Source organism: Pelodiscus sinensis, unplaced genomic scaffold (genome assembly GCF_049634645.1).
Source record: "Pelodiscus sinensis isolate JC-2024 unplaced genomic scaffold, ASM4963464v1 ctg61, whole genome shotgun sequence".
NCBI lineage: Eukaryota > Metazoa > Chordata > Testudines > Trionychidae > Pelodiscus > Pelodiscus sinensis.
In genome coordinates, this window is record NW_027465843.1 from 59,243 (window position 1) to 75,519 (window position 16,277).

Genomic DNA, 16,277 nt, shown 5'->3' on the forward strand with positions numbered 1-16,277 from the left:
AGGGAGAGCTGGGGCGCCTGAGGGGTTTTGCTCCTGAGGTTCCTGCCGGCCGGATTGGCAGCTGGAGCGCTCGGTGTGCCTGGTCTGTGGCCTGTTCAGGAAGGTCTCCAGTCTGGGGCTGCAAGGAGCCCTGGTTTTAGAGCAATTCGCCCTGAACAGACGCCCTCAGAGGTGCCCAGACCCTGCCCGGCCCGTCACACCCCCAGCCCCGGAGGCCCTGCACCTCCTGAGCAAGCAGAGGCTCATGAGAAGGGTCCCAGTGGAGGGACCTGGAGGGATGGGGGGACAGGAATAGCTGGAGGCAACACAGCCCTCTGCTACTGTGCTGGGGACCCGCGCACCACGTACCTCGCCCAGGCAGGTGGAAGGGAGACCAGCGGGAGAGCAGGCCCCAGGCCCCAGGCTGGATGCATGCCCTCCGAATGCCTGCTTGCTCCCTGCCTAGGGGCGGGAGAGAGCGGGCAGCCTGGCCTGTCTCATGGAAGGCTCTGAGGCTGGGGCTGTCACAGCTTAAATGCTTCCTTGCGGGCCAGGGAGCACAAGGCAGCTCTAGAGCCGGTCAGGCCATGTGATTTGGGCCTGTCTGGCCTGAGAGCAGGGCCAGGTCGGGGAAGGGGCATCCGGGACGGACTGCTGAGCTCCAGCCCCAGGACTGCCAGCAGGGGCACCCCCGTGCAGACATGGCCGGCGCCACGGCTGGGCTGCAGGGTCTGCCACATCTGAGGCTGCCCTGGCCCCAGCTCTGTCCTGGCTGAGGCTAGACAGAAATTCCTTCCTGGGCCCCCGGCGGTGAAGCCAAGTGCTTGGCCCTGATGGCCACGTCAGGCCACATGGCTGCTCTCTGCCGGGGCTGGACGCTGAGTACATTTTGCTCCCAGAGACGGAGCTTCTTTGCCTTGTTCTCGGGTGTTGATGCTGGAGGCCCCGTCTCTGGCGCCGCTGGCTGCTGTCTCGGCCGGTGAGGGCGGGGCCGCGGGCGATGGAGACACTCAACCCACTGCGGGGGGGTGTCTGGTGCAGGGCCACGTGGCTATCACCCCTCCGTGGGGCCCCTGAGGGGCTGTTGCACTTAGCGCATCCACCTGGCAGCCTGAGGCTCTGCCAGAATCCGAGAATCCAAGGCTGGGAAGAGACCTCAGGAGCCGAGTCCTGCCCCCTGCCCAAAGCAGGCCAGCACCACAGTTCAGGTGACCTCCGGAAGCTCCTGGTGGCCCTTGCTCCACAGGGCGCCGGAACCAGTCCCCTTCGGACAGCACCATGGAAATCTTGGGGCGCCGGTGCCAGGGGAGCCCGAGCGGAGTGGACACGGGCCTCCCCGGGGGTCCTGGGGAACCAGGGAGAGCAGCCGCGGGCCACAGAGCACTGAGGCAGCAGATTGTGCCACGCTCCACACGACAAGCCCAGCTGGGTTTGCGCCAAGATGGGGAAAATCAGAGACCCTGGCAAAGCCTCACAGCCCAGCAAGCGCCTGTGTCACGGGGCCCTGGACAGCCCAGCAGCCTTCGCAGCAGAGCTATTCTGCCCGGCTGCCTGAGAGCTGCTCGCAGCCATGGCCCAGAACCTGCACTGCGCGTGGAAAAGGCCCAGGCCCCGGCCCCAGGGGGTGTGTGGGTCGGGCGATGTTCCGGACTGTGCCAGCAGGGAGCTACCGCACCCCATGGCATGGCCTTTTGCAACGCCTGTCATGCTGGCCACAGTATCACCTCTAGGTCAGAGCACTGCCCCGGGGAGCAAGGCTGGGGACAGGATAGGCCGCTGGCCAGGTGACCTGCTGCGGCCAAGAAGAGGCCAGGAAGGAGGTATAAAGATGCCATGTGGCTGACTCCATCTTGGTACTCAGCTCAGCACTTCATCCCAGAGGCAGCACTGCAGGGATCGAAGAGCCAGGAAGACCTGTGAACCCATCCTGATCCTGGGATGTGCAACAAGGACTTTTAAACCAGCAGCTGCAACATCTCTGCTAGAGCCTGCACCAAGAACTGGGAGATTCGATGCATGTAACGTACTATCCTTTAACAACCTTACTCTCATGCTTTTCTTTCTCGTGATAATAAACCTTTAGATGTTCGATGCTAAAGGATTGGCCCAGCGTGATTTGTGGGTAAGATCCAGAGGGTAAATTGACCAGGGATCTGTGGCTGGTTTCTTGGAACCGGACAGAACTTGTTCGGGGTAGGTGGGATTGGGTGCTAGGACCCCCCACCGGTGTATGAGGCCCGGGGCCATCGGGGGCACGGATATTGCTGGGGTGTCGGAGGGGTTTTGCTCGGGAGGCTTCAGGCAGGCTGCTGAAGCGCTCTGTGGGACTGGTTTGTGGCCTGTGTGGAGAGGTCGCCAGTCAGGGGGCTGTAAGGAGCCCCGAGGTTGAGCAATTCGCCCTGAGCGGACGCCCTCAACTGTGCCCAGACCAGCCCGGTCCGTCACACAGGCCCAGGAGCCAGATCCATCTCAGCTGCCAGAGTGATTCGCTGCCGGAGGGCCGGGTACAGCCCGAGGGGGCAGAGACTCACATGGCCGGGGCGCCCCAAGAGGCACTGAGTCCAGTCCCTGGCCGGGCCGAGCACCGTACAGACCATCCAGTCTGCCAGGCTCCCCGCTGTGCCTGCCAGGCAACGTGCCCAGCCCTGGGTTTGGGTTGGCGCAGTCCAGGCAGACAGCAGGGGAGGCTGGGCTAGAGCTGGGAACGTGCCCTGCTAGGCCCCGAGCACTCCCATGGGGAAAGCAGACACCAGGCCTGGCTCGGGCCCACGGACCAGGGGCCTCTTGCTGCCATGTGGCCAAGGGCACAGGGTACACCAGGTTCACGGGGGTCCCCAGGCTCTGGGACCTCTCCTCTAGCTCCCAGCTCTGCTCTGAGACTGGGCTGCAGAGCCCTGCAGGAGGGGACGGCGGGTAAACACTCTCCCAAGGTGGGGCTGAACGGTGCCAGCCTGTGCTGCATGAGGTGGGCTGGGAGGAGAGTGTCTGTGAGGCCCAGGGCCAGTGGCTTCAGGGCCCATCAGGACCAGGGGAGGTTCCCTTGTGTTAAGGGCAGGGGCAGCGAGGGGCTGGTGCCAGGAAGCGTCATATTCTCTCTTCAATCCTCCAGTAATAGCTTAGGGTCTGTCTACACTACCCCGCTAGTTCGAACTAGGGTGGTAATGTAGTCATACGGAGTTGCAAATGAAGCCTGGGATTTCAATTTTCCGGGCTTCATTTGCATGAAGCCAGCCGGCGCCATTTTTAAATGCTGGCTAGTTCGGATTAGGCTTCCTTGTTCCACGAGGTGTACAGCTAGTTCGGATAGGAAGCCTAATCCGAACTAGCTAGTTCATGCCGCGTGTAGCCGCGTGTAGCCGCGTGTAGCCGCGTGGCACGCAGTCCGAACTAGCTGGCATTTAAAAATGGCGCCGGCCGGCTTCATGCAAATGAAGCCTGGGAAACTCAAATCCCGGGCTTCATTTGCAAGTGCGGATGACTACATTACCCCCGATAGTTCGAACTAGGGGGGTAGTGTAGACATACCCTTACAGCTCAGCGGTGCCACGGCCGTGGGCGGGGAGAGCGGGCACTTCCACCGACCCGGAGCTCAGAGGTGCCACGGCCATGGGCGGGGAGAGCGGGCACTTCCACCGACCCGGAGCTCAGCGATGTCACGGCCGTGGGCGGGGAGAGCGGACACTTCCACCGACCCGGAGCTCAGAGGTGCCACGGCCGTGGGCAGGGAGAGCGGGCACTTCCACCAACCCGGAGCTCAGAGGTGCCACGGCCATGGGCGGGGACAGCGGGCACTTCCACCGACCCGGAGCTCAGCAGTGCCACGGCCGTGGGCGGGGACAGCGGGCACTTCCACCGACCCGGAGCTCAGCGGTGCCACGGCCGTGGGCGGGGACAGCGGGCACTTCCACCGACCCGGAGCTCAGAGGTGCCATGGCCGGGGGCGGGGAGAGTGGGCACTTCCACCGACCCGGAGCTCAGAGGTGCCATGGCCGGGGGCGGGGACAGCGGGCACTTCCACCGACCCGGAGCTCAGAGGTGCCATGGCCGGGGGCGGGGACAGCGGGCACTTCCACCGACCCGGAGCTCAGCAGTGCCACGGCCATGGGCGGGGACAGCGGGCACTTCCACCGACCCGGAGCTCAGAGGTGCCATGGCCAGGGGCGGGGACAGCGGGCACTTCCACCGACCCGGAGCTCAGAGGTGCCACGGCCATGGGCGGGGAGAGTGGGCACTTCCACCGACCCGGAGCTCAGCAGTGCCACGGCCGTGGGCGGGGAGAGCGGGCACTTCCACCGACCCGGAGCTCAGCAGTGCCACGGCCATGGGCGGGGACAGCGGGCACTTCCACCGACCCGGAGCTCAGAGGTGCCACGGCCGTGGGCGGGGAGAGCGGGCACTTCCACCGACCCGGAGCTCAGAGGTGCCATGGCCGGGGGCGGGGAGAGTGGGCACTTCCACCGACCCGGAGCTCAGAGGTGCCATGGCCGGGGGCGGGGAGAGTGGGCACTTCCACCGACCCGGAGCTCAGAGGTGCCATGGCCGGGGGCGGGGAGAGTGGGCACTTCCACCGACCCGGAGCTCAGAGGTGCCATGGCCGGGGGCGGGGACAGCGGGCACTTCCACCGACCCGGAGCTCAGAGGTGCCATGGCCGGGGGCGGGGACAGCGGGCACTTCCACTGACCCGGAGCTCAGAGGTGCCACGGCCGTGGGCGGGGACAGCGGGCACTTCCACCGACCCGGAGCTCAGCAGTGCCACGGCCATGGGCGGGGACAGCGGGCACTTCCAGCACCTTGTGGTGCCAGCCGTGAGCCAGGAAAGCGCATGCCCCACAGCACAGAATGCTACGGGGCAGCGCCAGGAGCCGGGCTCTCACCGTCTGCCTGGACACACAATCCCCAGCAGACCGCGCTGAACACTAGGAAACGGAACTTCAATGGCCCCATTTCCTATCCAGAGCCCCCTTAAAGGGCCCCGTTCCCTGCACGCCCCTTGGCCCCTCAGAGTCATAAGAACATCAGACGGGGGCAGACCAAAGACCCATCCAGCCCAGGGTCCTGCCTGCCCACAGTGGCCAGTTCCGGGTGCCCCGGAGTGGGTGAACACAACAGGGAAGCACCAAGGGAGCCGACCCATCACCCTTTCCCAGGGTCTGACACACAGAGGCCAGGGACACCATCCTGGCTCAGAGCCACTGATGGACCTAAGCTCCAGGAATCTACCCAGCTCTTTTCCAAACCCTGTTAAAGTCCTGGCCTTCACCACATCCTCTGGCAAGGAGTTCCACAGGTTGACAGTGCGCTGGCTGAAACAACCCGTCCTTTGGTTTGTATTGAACTTGCTGCCTACGAATGTCATTGGCTGACGCCCAGTTCTCGCGGGATGGGATGTAATGTAAGACGACAGTGGCTTGCCGGCCGCACCTCCAGCTGCGCGGTGTGAATGACACAGGCAGGCAAGGAGCAGGGCCTGGGCTCTGGGAATCCGGGTGCCAAAGGGAGCTCTCTGCAGCTGTGTGCGGCTCGGCGTCAGGCATAGAGCCGGAGCCCTGCTGAAAGCTGCGCTTTCCTGGGGGCGGTTAGCCCTGAATGGGGGCCCGTGAGGGGTCTCTTGGAGCTCGGCAGGGATGGGGAGAGCCCCCCAGCCAGACAGATTCACTCACCCCCTTTTCTCCTCCGCATCGAGGCTTGGAACGAAGAGACAAAAGACATGAATGGCATGCACACCGCCGGCCCCTGCCCTCTGCTCGCCAGCTGCCCTCCCTGCGCCTGCGCCACGCGCCCAACGGCTCGCCACGGGGGCTGGTCGCTGCCGGGAGCCAGGGCTGGACAGCCAGGTCCAGCCCACGCTTTCCTGCCTCGGGAGGCAAAATGGAGGTCGTGGCACCCTCAGCAGGCGCGGGAGGCCACGGCGTGGCGCTGCCACTGCCCACGACAGGACACGTGGCCAGGCCGACTCTGCGTGCCACCCGCCAATGGGACATGGCCTGCTGAGTCCCTGCCGTCCTGCAAACTCCAGAAAGGTCCCGCGGCTCACCCGGAGCAGCACAGCCCAGGCAAGGCTTCAGCAGCCCCAGCCACGGGGAGGCCTGGGGGATCCGCTTGTCTGCACCGGGCTGACGTGGAGCAGCCACCGAACCCACGAGGGGCCCGGCAGGTGCAACCCCCAGGGGCATGCAGCTCGGGCTCTGGACTGTGCGGTGAGACCGGCCCCTAACCCCTCAAGGCAAATGGGGGCAAAGACCGGCCCCATGCTCCCCCAGGAGAGGTGGGGGCAGAGACTGGAAGGAGAAAGGGAGGGGCAGAAACCGGCCCCTAACCCTGTCCCGGGAGAGGAGGGGGCAGAGACTGGGAGGGGAAAGATTTGAATTTCCCGGGCTTCATTTGCATGAAGCCGGCCGGTGCCATTTTTAAATGCCGGCAGTTCGAACCCCGTGCCCGCGGCTACACGTGGCTACACGCAGCACGGAGTAACTAGTTCGGATTAGGCTTCCTATTCCAAAGTACCGTTACTCCTCATTCCACGAGGAGGAAGCCTAGTCCGAACTACCTACTCCGTGCCGCGTGTAGCCGCGTGCAGCCGCACGGCACGGGGTTCAAACTGCCGGCATTTAAAAATGAAGCCCGGGAAATTCAAATCCCAGGCTTCATTTGCAAGTGCGGTATGCCTACATTACCCTCCTAGTTCGAACTAGCGGGGTAGTGTAGACATACCCTGGGAGGGGAAAGGGAGGGGCAGAGACCGGGAGGGGAAAGGGAGGGGCAGAGACTGGGAGGGGAAAGGGAGGGGCAGAGACTGGGAGGGGAAAGGGAGGGGCAGAGACCGGCCCTAACCCCGGCCCGGGAGAAGAGGGGGCAGAGACTGGGAGGGGAAAGGGAGGGGCAGAGACCGGCCCTAACCCCGGCCCGGGAGAGGAGGGGGCAGGCAGCAGCTGTTCTCCCCCTGGGGGAAGGGCTCACTGCTAATCACACTGCAGGGAGCCCCACAGATCCCCCCCCTCCCCGCAATGCACAGCCCCTTCCCCCCCGACATTGGCCATCTGCTGTGTGGCCAGCTCCCCGCACTCTGGGGAGGGACCAGCCACTAACTGCCCCCACTCACCCCAGCACATCCCGCCTGCTAAGGAAACTGAGGCAGAGACAGTCCCTGCCGTCCTGGGGACTCTGTCTGCCACGCGAGGACCGGCACCACCGCCCTTGCACCCGTGTCAGGGATGCTCGCACGCTCACCCCGCACGAGTGCCAGGCCGGCCTGGCCCCAGCTCCGTGCGAGGCAAGGGATGTGCCAGCCTCTGAGGAGCCAGCGCTGGCCACGGCCTCACGGGCCAGCTGGGCCCCACTGGTCACAGACTCACCCTACTGGCGGGGGAGGGGCCAGGGCGCCGGCTCTCCCTGGGGCGAGCAGTCGGGGACCAGAGGTCAGTACCTGGCTGCTCCTGCCCCCCAGCCCAGTGGGGGGAACCTGGGCACAAGCCTCAGGAGCCCGGGGACTCCCCAGTCCTGTTCCGTGGGCACTGGGGCCAGGCTGGAGGGCGGGTGGGGGCAGCGAGACCCTGCCCCCGGGTCTCCTCGCTGGGCGATGCTCGGAGAGGCAGCCTGGGGGGTGCAGCTGCACTTCAGCGCTCAAGGCCGGGCCAGGCAGGGTCGCTTCCCGCAGCCTGACAGTGCACAAGCATGCGACACGGCCACGCCAGAGCCGGGCTGCGGGCAAGGACCCCTCACTGCCTCTGGGGCCAGGAGCCAAGCCAGCGCCAGGCTCCGGCTGCTCGCCCACCGACGGTGCACCCCGCAGGCAGACGCTGGCCCGGAGCAGGGACCCTTGTGCCCACCGACGGTGCACCCCGCAGGCAGACGCTGGCCTGGAGCAGGGACCCTTGTGCACCCCGCAGGCAGACGCTGGCCCGGAGCAGGGACCCTTGTGCACCCCGACGGTGCACCCCACAGGCAGACGCTGGCCCAGAGCAGGGACCCTTGTGCACCCCACAGGCAGACGCTGGCCCAGAGCAGGGACCCTTGTGCACCCCGCAGGCAGACGCTGGCCCGGAGCAGGGACCCTTGTGCACCCCGCAGGCAGACGCTGGCCCAGAGCAGGGACCCTTGTGCACCCCGCAGGCAGACGCTGGCCCGGAGCAGGGACCCTTGTGCCCACCGACGGTGCACCCCACAGGCAGACGCTGGCCTGGAGCAGGGACCCTTGTGCCCACCGACGGTGCACCCCGCAGGCAGACGCTGGCCTGGAGCAGGGACCCTTGTGCACCCCGCAGGCAGACGCTGGCCCGGAGCAGGGACCCTTGTGCACCCCGCAGGCAGACGCTGGCCCGGAGCAGGGACCCTTGTGCACCCCGACGGTGCACCCTGCAGGCAGACGCTGGCCTGGAGCAGGGACCCTTGTGCACCCCGCAGGCAGACGCTGGCCTGGAGCAGGGACCCTTGTGCACCCCGACGGTGCACCCCACAGGCAGACGCTGGCCCGGAGCAGGGACCCTTGTGCACCCCGCAGGCAGACGCTGGCCCGGAGCAGGGACCCTTGTGCACCCCGCAGGCAGACGCTGGCCCGGAGCAGGGACCCTTGTGCCCGCAGGTGGGTGCGCAGGGGGTGGGGTGAGGACAGACGCTGGCCCGGAGCAGGGACCGTTGTGCCCGCAGGTGGGTGCACGGGGGGTGGGGTGGGGTGGGGCAGACGCTGGCGCGGAGCAGGGATCCTTGTGCCCGCAGGTGGGTGCGCGGGGGGTGGGATGGGGTGGGGTGGGGACAGACGCTGGCCCGGAGCAGGGAACGTTGTGCCCGCAGGTGGGTGCGCTGGGGGCGGGGTGGGGTGGGGTGGGGCAGACGCTGGCGCGGAGCAGGGACCGTTGTGCCCGCAGGCGGGTGCGCAGGGGGTGGGGTGGGGTGGGGTGGGGCGGGGTGGGGCAGACGCTGGCGCGGAGCAGGGATCCTTGTGCCCGCAGGTGGGTGCGCGGGGGGTGGGGTGGGGGCAGACGCTGGTGCGGAGCAGGGACCGTTGTGCCCGCAGGTGGGTGCACGGGGGGTGGGATGGGATGGGGTGGGGGAGACGCTGGCGTGGAGCAGGGACCGTTGTGCCCGTAGGTGGGTGCGCGGGGGGTGGGGTGGGGGAGACGCTGGCGCGGAGCAGGGACCCTTGTGCCCGCAGGTGGGTGCGCGGGGGGTGGGGTGGGGCCAGACGCTGGCCCGGAGCAGGGACCCTTGTGCCCGCAGGTGGGTGCGCGGGGGTTGGGATGGGGTGGGGTGGGGCAGACGCTGGCGCGGAGCAGGGACCGTTGTGCCCGCAGGCGGTGCCGTGTGTGGAAGTGTACATGGAGGCTCTGGGGGGTGCGGATTGTACCGGCTCCCTGGTGCACCTGCAAGGGGAGACCTGTGGTGTCCCCAGGAAGTGGATCGACACCTGGGAGCAGGTGGGGAGGGGCCCCCCGTGTCCCCTGAAAGTGGGGGGAGGGGGCTCTGTGTACCCACACCTGGGAGCAGGCGGGGAGGGGGGCCTGTGGTGCCCTGGGAAGTGGGGGGAGAGGGGTCTGTGGACCCACACCTGGGAGCAGGCAGGGAGGGGTCCCGCGGCGTCCCTGGGCAGTGGGGGGAGGGGGCTCCGTGGACCCACACCTGGCAGCGGGCAGGGAGGGGGCTGTGGCGTCCCTGGGCAGTGGGGGGAGGGGGCTCCGTGGACCCACACCTGGCAGCGGGCGGGGAGGGGCCCGTGGCGTCCCCGGACACTGGGCTCCGCGGAGCGACGGCAGGAGGCAGAAGACGCTGGTCCGCCGCAGGGGGTGGGGTGCCGGGGGGCGCGTGCGGGGGCCCGCGGGGCATGGGCGGTTCTGCGCAGGGCTCCTGCTCCTGCGGGCCGTGTCTGCGCGGGGCCAAGGCTGCAGGAAGTTCCGGGCGCGGCGTGTGCGCCCCCGCCCTCCCACCTGTGCCCCCGGGAAGCGTGTGTGGGGCGGGGCTTCCTGCGGGCGCGTTCCCCCCCCCCGCGGCTGCCCACGCCGTGCTTACCCAGCTCCTCCAGCTCGGCCGTCATGGACTTGGAGCGCAGCGTCAGGGTGGTGCTGGGGGCGCGCTTGGGCGGCGGCGGGGCTGAAAGGAAGAGAGACGGCAGTTTGCACTTCCTGTCCAGCAGCTTGCGGGGAGTGGCCAGGTGCAGGTGCCACTTCTTCTCCACGGCCTGGATCTCCTCGTACTCGCGGGACGAGGAGTCGCACTGCTGCAGGATCTTGTTCAGGCTGCGCGTGGAAGCAAACTTCTTCATGGTCCCCGTGGCAGGGTGCCCCGGCCCGCGCAGCTCTGCGGCCCCTCAGCATGCGGGAGTCCACGCCATGGCCCCGGGCAGCGCCCCCGAAGGGCCAGGAGACGCCAGGCGGCGAGCGCCTCTCAGAGTCCCCCTGCCCGTGTGACTCGGCAAAGAGGCGGCGTCCCCGCCGGGCATGCCATGGGCGCAGGGCGCGGGGGGGCAGGCGGTCGGCTCCGGGGGCCTCAGGCGGGATCCAGGCCCGGCTGGGGAGTCAGGGCTCCGGGGAAGGGCTGGGGGCAGCCGGCTCTGTGCCTAGCGGAGGCCCACGTGGCGCAGCTGGCAAGCCCCATGGGCAGTGGCGAGGGGCGTGCTAGCCGGGCCCGCCGACGGCTCTGCCAGGGAGAGGCGCCATGGCCCGGGCCGGGAGCGGAGACCAGCTGAAGGCTTTTCCTCTTCACTTCAGGTGCCTCCTCCTCGCGGCTCGGCGCGGCGCGGCTGGAACAATGCAGGATTCAACGCTCAGGCGTTGCCATGGGAACCAGCGCTTCAGGCTGGTGCTGAGCCGCCTGCATCAGAGACCCCAACGGGCGGATTCAGGCTGTTCCCACACAGGCCTCCCTTCGGCAGGGAGCCGGGGCCCGGGCGAGGGGTGGCCCAGGCACAGCTGGGCGGGGGGCGGGGGGCGCCGGCCCTGCCCCAGCCCCCGGGCGATTGGAGCCGAGTCTGCCGGGCCTGCCGGGCGGGAGCCAGAGCCCGGCGCCGCCGCACGCTGCCTCGGCGAGGAACGGGGGTGCAGCTCCCCGGAGCCGCGGCCAGCCCGAGGCGGGTTCCCCGGGCGCCTGGCCAGGGCAGGGGCCGGAGGCGCGGGAAGAGCAGGAGGAAGCGGCCCCGGCAGAGATCCCAGCGCTGGCTTTCCCACGACGCTGCTCTCGAGCGGTGACAGTGTAATTACAGCTCTTAGTGTCAGCGCAGAGCTCCCTCCCTCCCCCTCTCCTCGTGCCTTGCCTCTCCTCGGCGCCTGGCGCCCAGCCACGCTCCCCACGGGAACAGCCCCGCACGCCGGGCCGCCTCGCGCACGCCCCGCCGCCGCCCCGGTCCCGTCCACGGTCTGCTCCCCGCCCCGCCGCCGCCCCGGTCCCGTCCACGGTCTGCTCCCCGCCCCGCCGCCGCCCCGGTCCCGTCCACGGTCTGCTCCCCGCCCCGCCGCCGCCCCGGTCCCGTCCACGGTCTGCCCCCCGCCCCGCCGCCGCCCCGGTCCCGTCCACGGTCTGCCCCCCGCCCCGCCGCCGCCCCGGTCCCGTCCACGGTCTGCCCCCCGCCCCGCCGCCGCCCCGGTCCCGTCCACGGTCTGCCCCCCGCCCCGCCGCCGCCCCGGTCCCGTCCACGGTCTGCTCCCCGCCCCGCCGCCGCCCCGGTCCCGTCCAGGGTCTGCTCCCCGCCCCGCCGCCGCCCCGGTCCCGTCCACGGTCTGCTCCCCGCCCCGCCGCCGCCCCGGTCCCGTCCACGGTCTGCTCCCCGCCCCGCCGCCGCCCCGGTCCCGTCCACGGTCTGCTCCCCGCCCCGCCGCCGCCCCGGTCCCGTCCACGGTCTGCCCCCCGCCCCGCCGCCGCCCCGGTCCCGTCCACGGTCTGCCCCCCGCCCCGCCGCCGCCCCGGTCCCGTCCACGGTCTGCTCCCCGCCCCGCCGCCGCCCCGGTCCCGTCCACGGTCTGCCCCCCGCCCCGCCGCCGCCCCGGTCCCGTCCACGGTCTGCCCCCCGCCCCGCCGCCGCCCCGGTCCCGTCCACGGTCTGCCCCCCGCCCCGCCGCCGCCCCGGTCCCGTCCACGGTCTGCTCCCCGCCCCGCCGCCGCCCCGGTCCCGTCCACGGTCTGCTCCCCGCCCCCGCTCGCCGGGTCTCGTCCATGGTCTGCTCCCCACCCCGCCGCCGCCCCGGTCCCGTCCACGGTCTGCCCCCCGCCCCCGCTCGCCGGGTCTCGTCCATGGTCTGCTCCCCGCCCCGCCGCCGCCCCGGTCCCGTCCACGGTCTGCCCCCCGCCCCCGCTCGCCAGGTCTCGTCCGCACGCCACCGCCCGCCTGGTCCCGTCCACGGTCTGCTCCCCGCCCCCGCTCACCAGGTCTCGTCCGCACGCCAACGCCCACCTGGTCCCGTCCATGGTCTGCTCCCCGCCCCGCCGCTGCCCCGGGCCCGTCCACGGTCTGCTCCCCGCCCCGCCGCCGCCCTGGTCCCGTCCACGGTCTGCTCCCCGCCCCGCCGCTGCCCCGGTCCCGTCCACGGTCTGCTCCCCGCCCCGCCGCCGCCCTGGTCCCGTCCATGGTCTGCTCCCCGCCCCGCCGCTGCCCCGGTCCCATCCACGGTCTGCTCCCCACCCCGCCGCCGCCCCGGTCCCGTCCACGGTCTGCTCCCCGCCCCGCCGCCGCCCCGGTCCCGTCCACGGTCTGCTCCCCGCCCCGCCGCCGCCCTGGTCCCGTCCACGGTCTGCCCCCAGCCCCCGCTCGCCGGGTCTTGTCCGCACACCACCGCCCGCCTGGTCCCGTCCACGGTCTGCTCCCCGCCCCGCCGCCGCCCTGGTCCCATCCACGGTCTGTCCCCCGGCCCTGCTCGCCCGGTCCCATCCTCACGCCACCGCCCACCTGATCCCTGCCTGGTCCCGTCCACGGTCTGCCCCCCGGCCCCGCTCGCCCGGTCCCGTCCGCACGCCACCGCGCGCCTGATCCTTGCCTGGTCCCGTCTACGGTCTGCTCCCCACCGCCGCCCCGGGCCCGTCCATGGTCTGCTCCCCGCCCCCGCTCGCCCAGTCCCGTCCGCACGCCACCGCCCGCCTGATCCCATCCACGGTCTGCTCCCCGCCCCGCCACCACCCCGGGCCCATTCATGGTCTGCTCCCCGCCCCCGCTGGCCCGGTCCCGTCCACGGTCCTCTCCCCGCCCCGCCGCTGCCCCGGTCCCATCCACGGTCTGCTCCCCACCCCGCCGCCGCCCCGGTCCCGTCCACGGTCTGCTCCCTGCCCCGCCGCCGCCACGGTCCCATCCACAGTCTGTCCCCCACCCCCGCTCGCCCGGTCCCGTCCGCACGCCACCGCCCGCTCCCCGCCTGGTCCCGTCCATGCTGTATCCCCCGCCCCAGTCCCATCCACATTCTGCTGCCCGTTCGATTCTGTCCACCCCTGCCCCAGACCTGTCCACCCTCCGCTCGACCCTGTCCATGCTCTGCTGCTCGCCCGATCCCGTCCACCCCCCGCCCGGTCCCATCCATGCTCTGCCACCCGCCCGATCCCATCCATCCCCAGCCCGTTCCTGTGCACAGCCTGCCCCCTGTCCCGGTCCCATCAATGCTCTGCCACACGTCCCAGTCCCATCCAGCCCCGTCCACGCTCCACCACCCGCCTGGTCCCATCCATGCTTCGCTGCCTGCCTCAGTCCCGTCCACACTCTGTCCCCTGCCCTGGTCTCGTCCACGCTTTGCTTCCTGCCTCGGTCCCGTCCAGTCCATGCTCCGCCCCCCGCCCCTGTCCCATCCACGCTCTGTTTCCTGCCCCGGTCCTGTCCACGCTTTGTGCCCTGCCCAGTCCTGTCCATTCTCCACCCCCCGCCCGGTCCCTTCCATGCTCCACTGCCCTGCCTGGTCCTGTCCACAGCCTGCCCCCCACCCCGGTCCCATCCATGCTCTGCCGCCCGCCCGATCCCATCAACCCCCTGCCCGTTCCCGTCCATGCTCTGCCGCCCGCCCTGTCCACCCTCCACTGCACACCCTGGTCCCAGCCACCCCCTGCCTGGTCCTGCCCACGCTCTGCCACATGTCCTGGTCCTGTCCACGATCTGCCACCCGCCCAATCCCATCCACACCCTGCCCAGTCCTGTCCACGCTCCGCTGCCCACCCAGGTCCCGTTCACCCCCTGCCTGGTCCCGTTGTCACACCCCAATGGCCCTCTCCCTCCAGGGGTCCCCCTGGGGAAGCAGACCTGTAGGGTATGTCTACACTACCCCCCTAGTTCGAACTAGGGGGGTAATGTATGCATACCGAACTTGCTAATGAAGCCCGGGATTTGAATTTCCCGGGCTTCATTAGCATAAAGCCGGCGCCGCCATTTTTAAAAGCCGGCTAGTGCGACCCCCGTGCCGCGCGGCTACACGCGGCACGGGCTAGATAGTTCGGACTAACAAGCCATTCCGAACTATCTGTACTCCTCGTTCCCCGTACTGAATGTTGCTAACGCTACTGCAAATATCGCAGGGCATTTTGGGAAAGTGTGAAAGGCGTGAGTGTGGAGTGAATGAAGGATTCCTTTGCAGGTCGCGAGAGGCCAAGGGGGCGAAAACGAAGAGAGCAGAGAACGGGTAACTCCACACTTCTGCTAGGCCCAAAGATAAGACGTTGGCTCCAGCCAGCTCAAGGCCACAGCACACATCTGACTCTCGGCTGCCGGCCAAGAAAGAGGGGGGCCTGGAATCCACCAGCCAGCCATAAGAAAGACGTTCAACTGAATAAATCTGCAGAGCCAGCCCATAACAAGCAAAACAAGCGAAGGCCAGCACAGAGGAAAGCAAAGGGGACAGAGTCTAGCCGGTGTATTTTGGGAAAGTCGAGGAGACCACAGAAAGCCGGTTTGGACTGGCACAAAGAGCACCAGGACCAGAGGTCTCGGCGTGGAACACCCCCAACAGAGCCCAGGACTTAAAACCCTCCTGAGAGCTGGGGCAACTGGGAGAGATCACAGCGGTCCCTGGATGCCCTGTGCACACAGGACCAACTCCCGTCCACCCTTCCCCCTCTTGTCCGGTCGTTATGCCCCGGCCTGGCCAGCCTCGGGTAGGTGGTGTGAGTGTTACAGTGGGTTAGGGCTCAGGATGCTAATGCTTCCTTCCTTCCTCTGGGTGACGCGGGAACCACCCATCACTCTCCGCTGTTATTTTATTATTTTATCAGTAAAGCTTTAAAATGTAGACACTTGGGGTACGCCTAGACTACAGCATCTGTCGACAAAGAGCGTCTAGACTCCAGCCAGTTCTGGCGACAAGGCAAGCCGCTGTGTCGACAGGAGAGTGTAAACGCTCTCTTTTGAAAAAGCAGTGTGGATGCAATAGTGCCCTCTGTCGCCAGGACTCTGTCGACAAAAGGCATCATTCCTCATAGAGGGTACGTCTACACTAGCCCCCAGTTCGAACTAGGGAGGCTAATGGAGGCATTCCAAGTTGCAAATCAAGCCCGGGATTTAAATATCCTGCGCTGGGTTTGCATCTTCCCAGCTGGGCGCCATTTTTGAAATGTACAAGTCCGGACTAACTGCCCGTGTCTACACGCGGCAGGGACCCGGTAGTTCGAAATAAACCCCTCGTTCCAACTGCCTGTTATTCCTCCTGGAATGACGTTTAACAGGCAGTTTGATTTAGGGCTTTAATTCGAAATACCGGGTCCCTGCCGCGTGTAGACGCGGGCAGTTAGTCCGGACTTGTAAATTTCAAAAATGGCGCCCAGCTGGGAAGATGCAAGTCAAGCGCGGGATATTTAAATCCCAGACTTGATTTGCAATTTTGAATGCCTCCATTAGCCTCCCTAGTTCGAACTAGGGCACTAGTGTAGACGGACCCAGAATGAGGTTTACTGCCGTTGACAAAACTGCCGCATTCTGTCGACAGAACTCGGCGTAGTGTAGACGCAGGGATAGTTTTGTCGACAAAACCCTGTAGTCTAGACACACCCGTGGTGTGTTCCGTCATCTCCTCTCTTAAGGATCCTGCGGTCTCAGCCCGATCACCTGATGCCTCAGGCAGATTGGTAACAGAAATCTGTCACACCGTCCACAGCCTGCCCCCCTGCCCCGGTCCCGTCCACGCTCTGCCACCCGCCCGATCCCGTCCGCCACTTGCCCAGTCCCATCCGCGCTCTGCCACCCGCCCGATCCCGTCTGCCACTTGCCCAGTCCCATCCACGCTCTGCCACCCGCCCGATCCCGTCTGCCACTTGCCCCGTCCCATCCACGCTCTGCCACCCGCCCGATCCCGTCTGCCACTTGCCCAGTCCCATCCGCGCTCTGCCTCCCGCCCGATCCCGTCTGCCACTTGCC

At 68.2% G+C, this 16,277-nt stretch overlaps 1 protein-coding gene across 8 annotated transcripts in view; it reads right to left on the reverse strand.

Moving 5' to 3' along the window:
- SHANK3 (SH3 and multiple ankyrin repeat domains 3) overlaps positions 1–16,277 on the reverse strand; it is a 708,141-nt gene that overhangs the window by 55,540 nt on the left and 636,324 nt on the right. For 7 of the 8 annotated variants that reach the window (XR_012898753.1, XR_012898754.1, XM_075914851.1 and 4 more), the window contains 2 exons: positions 9,980–10,060; positions 5,641–5,664 (listed from right to left, as the gene is read on the reverse strand). Coding sequence is in view for 6 of the 8 variants with exons in the window: in XM_075914851.1 (XP_075770966.1) it covers positions 5,641–5,664; positions 9,980–10,060 (105 nt within the window). In the remaining 2 variants the exon portion in view is untranslated. The remainder of the gene's footprint in view (positions 1–5,640; positions 5,665–9,979; positions 10,061–16,277) is intronic. The other variant, XM_075914853.1, reaches the window with a different exon arrangement.